This window comes from Oryza sativa, chromosome 10 (assembly GCF_034140825.1).
Source record: "Oryza sativa Japonica Group chromosome 10, ASM3414082v1".
NCBI lineage: Eukaryota > Viridiplantae > Streptophyta > Magnoliopsida > Poales > Poaceae > Oryza > Oryza sativa.
In genome coordinates, this window is record NC_089044.1 from 16,766,898 (window position 1) to 16,772,897 (window position 6,000).

The 6,000-nt window shown below is 50.2% G+C and overlaps 1 protein-coding gene and 1 pseudogene across 1 annotated transcript; both read left to right on the forward strand.

Annotated features, from left to right (window-relative positions):
- The first annotated feature begins 1,208 nt into the window (after nucleotides 1-1,208).
- Nucleotides 1,209-1,541, forward strand: LOC136353552 (uncharacterized; annotated as a pseudogene).
- Nucleotides 1,542-4,444: 2,903 nt separating this feature from the next.
- Nucleotides 4,445-5,779, forward strand: LOC4348747 (uncharacterized). Its single transcript, XM_015757823.3, has 3 exons — nucleotides 4,445-4,675; nucleotides 4,796-4,968; nucleotides 5,053-5,779. Exons 1-3 carry the CDS (start codon nucleotides 4,586-4,588, stop codon nucleotides 5,426-5,428), a joined length of 639 nt encoding a protein of 212 aa, XP_015613309.1. The 5' UTR covers nucleotides 4,445-4,585; the 3' UTR covers nucleotides 5,429-5,779.
- The last annotated feature ends 221 nt before the right edge of the window (nucleotides 5,780-6,000 follow it).

Consider the following 6,000-nt stretch of genomic DNA (forward strand, 5'->3'; position numbering starts at 1 on the left):
ATATTGCTTATTTTAATTCCGAATTTTAGCTATTTTTAAATTGTATTTCTACTTGGACTCTTCTTTTCTTTTTCTCCGATTAATGTAGGAATTTCTAGCCACTACAGCGAATATGGTGCCTTCTTTCAAGGCTGTTTTAATAATATAATAGATAGATAGATAGATTGACATGATAGTTTAAGAAGATTTAAACATGATAATGGGGGGAAGTCTAGGGCTTATGCCCTAGCTGTCCTAGGCTTATCTCTGCCCTGATTAGGATGTACGTAGTATCAACTATCAAGGTAACATAGTTTCTTTGTTAGTACTATGAGGTTTTCTAGAACGATAAGTAATTTGAAACGGCAAGTACTATAATTAGTGTTCTTTTTAACTATTGAGTTACTAGTTAGCTATATCCAAACTATTTATATGAGTGAGTTATTTATGAGTTAAGTTCTATTATTAATAAATTGTAAGTTCAGATTTATGAATGCGGTATAAACGAGGTAGAGCTCGTTAACTACCCTAATGAATGCGAACAACCGAGTCTCACCCCGCGTCGCCCTCTCGCGCGGGCGGCATGGGGGCGAACCCTAGCTCCCGCCGCTGCCCCTTCCCTTCCTTCCCCTCTCCTCGCCGTCGCCGGAGCGCGCCGCCGGAGTCCGAGCGGCCAGCCGGGAGGGCAGCGGCGAGGCCTTTCCTTGGCGAAGCGGCACCTCAGCGCGAGGACCGCGGCGCGGCACGCGGTAGACGAAGCGAAGGCGACGCGGCGAGGGCGAATTCGCTGCAGAGACAACGACGACAGCTGCACGACGCGGGCCGCCCGCTGCAGAGAGGCCGGAGCGCCGGCATCGCAGACGGCGGCGACCGGCGGCGCGGCTGGTGTTGGACGACGGCGGCGCGGCCAGTGGCAGCCGCTGCGGTGGCCTGAGGGAGCAGCGGCAACACCCGTGGTGGCAGCGACGGTGGCTGAGGCAGAGGCCTCGGAGCTCGTCGCAGCGGTGGCATCAGTGGCTGGACGACGGCAGTAGCGGCTGCTGTGGCACGGTGAGAGGAGGCACGGTGGTGCGTTCGGCAGCAGCGGCTGCAGTGGCGGTGACCGCGGTCACCGAAGGCATGGCGGCCTCGGACGGCTAGATGAGGGCGTGGCAGACGGCTGCATCTGGCAACGCGACATCGTTTGGAGGAGGGGTCGGAGACCGGCTTGGCGCAGAGTGGCGCAGCCGATGGCAACAGAGGCTGGCTCAGCGCGAGTGGCGCGGGCAGCGGAGATGGAGGCCAGCTTGGCGTGAGAGGCGCGGCCGATGGAGAGAGGCCGGATTGGCGTGAGAGGCGCGTCCGATGGAGGAGGCTGGCTTGGCGCGAGAGGCGCGGCCGGCGGTAGAGGAGCCAACCTCGGTGTGAGGAGGAGCTATCGATGGGTGTGGTGCGGTCTGCTGCGCACGAAGTCTGGCCGGCGGGGGACGCCGGTGCTGGGGTCCCACATGTCGGCAGATCTGGATGGGTGGTGGAGCATCGGTGCGTTAGCTATAGATTCGCAAGTGGTGAGCGGCGAGTGAAAATCCAGCCCGGCCTTGGCGGGGCAATAACGATGGTTCATTCCCCCTCCTGAGGCCGTTGTCGTGCTGTCTCACCCCTCAAGGGCGGTTGCCGGGCGAAAGCCTAGTCTCAGCTCCTTTGAGCCCCGACGGACGGCGGCGGCAGTTTTTTCTGTCGCTTATCTTTTTGAAGACGTCGTTTTGGCATCCCCTAGGGGGGCGATCTCATTTGAGTTCCTTTGTTGGTCTAGCGGCGGTCGGTCACGCTTAGCGGCGGTCGGTCCGGTGCTAGCCTTCTCCCGGGTTGTGTGTTGGTGCTGTCGGTGTGTGGGTGGTGGTTTTTTTTTTCCTTTTTCCTGGTTACGATCCTTCAGGGTTGTAATCTTGTAATTTTTTCCTGCTCTATCAATAGAACTTCACACCGTCTCATACGAATCGTTCAAAAAAAAACTACCCTAATGAGTATAACGAGTAGCCGAACTTGCTTGTTATCCACCGTAGCCTAATGAAAGCAAATTGTGATAAATAATTTAATTTTCGTAGTCCAAAAACGAAAAACATAACTAACACGACTAGCTGTAGTAATAATCAGGAAACATAAAATAACAATTATTTAAGAAATTCCAGTTTACTCATATTGATAATAACTCCCGAAATAATATACATTATTATTGAGATTCCAAGAATATATCGTGATAGAATTAAAAAATAAATCAAAAGCCAGAAGCCGAGAAAACATCCTTCCCCAAACTCTCGCCAGTCACCAGTTGACTACTCACCATTTGCTTCACATACTCTTGAAACCCTAAACAAGCCGCTGGTGTGAACCTAAAAATATTGGGGTTTTTCTGTATTTACATGTTCATAGAATTAGGCTATTTGTAGAGCTGAAGATTTAAAAGAAGCTACAGATGACATGATGCAAATTTAGAATTATTCAACTTGAAAGTTTAAACATGGTGAACCACACGGAGATTTTTTTTAATAAAAAAGCGAAAGTATTACTGCATAGAAATTGTACTGTTTCAGCACTGTTTGGAGTGTGGATTTGTTTTCCCTCCACGTGTATAGTGAATATTAAGTTCAAAATCTATCTGGTGGTACGTACATTATTCGTGGTGTTGTGCAAACTACATAAACTTTGTAAATTATTTTCTCCGTATTCAGGTGCATCTTTCTCAGTTTGAGACTGTTTGGTACTCCCTCCGTCCTATAAAGAGTGCATTTTTCAGTTTTTATACAACGTTTGACTCTTCGTTTTATTTTTAAAAAATATATATAGTATTTTTATTGTTATAGAAAAAATACCCGTGCGTTTCAACGGGTGAAGATTATTTTAATCTTATTATTGTTATACGGTTTAGTTTACATAAAATTCACTCTAAGAACTCGCTTGGATATATATTTTTCCAAAAAATCACGAGCTGTAATTAGGAGTCCGATCATCTCAAATTAGCATGCGAGTTTTTTAAGAGATTTCTTATACAACTCCATCCGTATTTCCAAAAGTGAACGAACATAGAACCCGACTCAAATACGGATCTATATTTTCAAAAGCGAACGAACTTAAAAACCGAGTCATACACGGATGACTTATCAAAATACCGGCAAAAACATCTTCAATTTTTATAATAGTAGAGTAAATGAGAAAACTTGAATAGTACTTTATGCGTGACTATTTTTTTTTATAAATTTTTAAAATGGACAGTGAAACATTAGACACAGAAAAAAAATATTCTTTATAGGATGGAAGAATTAGTAGTTAGCACTTGACACTTCCTCGTTAGTACAAGAGTAGCCATTACTTGTGTTACTTCTCGCTGGTCTGTCGATTGTGGTGAGGTGGGAAGCGGCAAGGAATGGCAACAAGAGTGCCAAGGTAGACTTGAGCATGGTTTACAAAATTGTCCGATTACGCTCTGAATTTTGAAAACACAAATAATTGGGTTTTTCAAATAAGTGTAAACAAATTTTAAAGTAAACTTTTTAGTTGAGGGCAACATTTGTTTGGATTTCGTCGTTTTTTTATCAATGTTTTTCACGAAATCCGAAGATACATGTGAGCAGTTTTTATCTAGTATTGGGATTGTGAACCCTGGAGATTAGATTGATTTCAAAGGATTACCAAGATTTATTCAATCCAGATCCTCCTCACTTAGATTTATCAGCTAACTTGCTACCAAAAGTTTTGCGTGGCATTTTTTAGCGACACCAATTCATTAGCTTTGCGCCGCCACCACCATAACCCCTAACATAATCGGCGGTAGGGTATTCCCTCTGTAAAAAAAAACTTAATAGATTGTTTAGATTTATTTTCTTAGAATAAGTCCTATTCTATTTTAGATTGGACTTCTTGTAAGAAACGGAGCGAGCAGTGAACTATGCTTGCCCAAAGCAGAGAAACTACGAGGGATGATATAGCAAGCAGGAGAAACAGAAACCTGACAACAAAAGAGAGAGAGAGAGATAGAGAGGGGGGGGGGGGGGGATGCAAAACCGCCCGTGTCCTCCGGTTGCCAAAGCCTCCCCAACAAAATCGACGTGCGCGCCTTAATTTCTACAGTCCACTACCACCAGCACGACGTACTGCACCACCGCGGCACCCAACTCAAGCAACACGTTAGCTGCGCTGCGCCAGTAGTAGAAGCAGCATCCACGCACGCACCGAACCTTCCGCTTCCATCCATCCATCCATCCATCTCCCGTGGACTTGACCCCGCCCCCGCCCCCGCCCCGCGCGAACATTCTCCGTGCACTTTCCACGCGCGCGCTGCGAGGCCGAGGCCGAGGAGAGGTAAAACAGTAATAAATTGGCACCGAACCGCGGGGTAAAGACGGAAGAGTGGGAAAGCCGGTGGCCGGCCGGTAAGAAAAGTTCACGGCTCGCAACGCAAAAGCGAAGCCCAGAGAGAGAAAAAAAAAGTGAAAGAGAGACATGGAAGTTGTCAGGGAAGGCAAGTAGCAGCAGCAGCAACCAGCAGCAGGAGTGGTACAGATCAACCAAGCCCAGAGCCGCGTCGAGATCAGCGAGCGAGTTAGTGAGCTGTGAGCCGCCAGATCGGGCCATGAGGATCCGCAAGCGCACGCCGGTCAGGGCCGCCTCGCCGTCGCCGGGACCGTCGCCGCCGCCGCCGCCTCCGCCGGCGCAGCTGAAGGTGAGGAGGCTCTGTGCCCTCTGTCCCTTTGACACGTTCTGTTTCCGACCTCTTCTTGGCTTCTGCCTTCCTTCCCGTCGTCCCGGTGATCCTCCGCCGCTCACCTGCGACTCTCTGCAGGGGGGGAGACCACCGGTGGTCCATGCCGACGAGGAGGAGGAGGAGAAGAAGAAGAAGAAGAAGAAGAAGAAGAAGAAGAAGCAGGGGAGCATGGTCGTCGGCGGGGACAGGGAGGAGGAGGAGGAGGAAGAAGACGACGACGACGACCTGGTCCTAGTCGCCTCCACGACCAGGTGCGCGCATCTCACGAAACCCACATCTCTGATCGGGTCAGTCCAGTCCAGCTCGCCCGGCTGAAAAATTTCCCACCCTTCCAGCGAGAGGGACGTCACCGGCGCCGCCGCCGCCGGCAGGTGCAGCCGGAACGACGGCAAGCGGTGGCGCTGCAAGAGCGCGGCCGTGCCGGGGTACGTGTTCTGCGACCGGCACATCGCGTGGTCCACACGCAAGCGCAAGCCCAGGAAGAGGAGCCACTCCAGCATCGTGGACCCGCCGCAGCCAAAGGAAGATCCCGCCGCCGCGGCAAAGGCAGAGGACGACGACGGCGTGGAGGAAGAGGAGGAGTCCAAGAACCACGGCGCTAACCTCCGGTGCAACGACGACGACGACGACGAGGAGTTCCACTACTACGGCGGGTTACAGCACGGCGGCAGGAAGCGGGCGAAGAGCGGCGGCGGCGGCGGGCCGGCGTGAAAGCTCTGCTTCCCCGCCGGCGGCTACGTCATTGATTCTTCGCACCAGCGTTTGCATTGCGTTGCGTCGATCGATCGATCACACACTACGGTTTCAGAGTAGCAGAGCTCACTGTAGCTAACCCCAGACAAATTCAGAGGCAAAAAATGCCATGAAACATTTTGGTTGAAAAATCTTGGACCAGATGCACAAGTAGGAAAGATGGATTGAACCGAGGTAAAATGGCAAATAATTTTGGCCATATGCCCTGTTCCTTCCCGGGGTTCTTGCTTCCTGGCTGTGCTGCCTTTTTCTTTCCCCTTTTTTTTGGGCCATTTTTCTTGCACGACAGAACAACTTTTCTTCTCAAAACCCCAGATGTGTGTTGGTGTGTGTACTACTGAACTGTGTGCTAGAATGTGCATGGTAGTTGGGGGGGGGGGGGGGGGGGAGAATGTGAAGAGCTGCGTAGTGGTGGGATCTTTGCGACGTGAATGGTTGGGCGCCATCGTGGCGAAGAGTGGAGCCTGGAGGAGGTGCATCCATCATCCATCCACAATTCGACACCGGGGAAGTCCACGAGAAACATCATC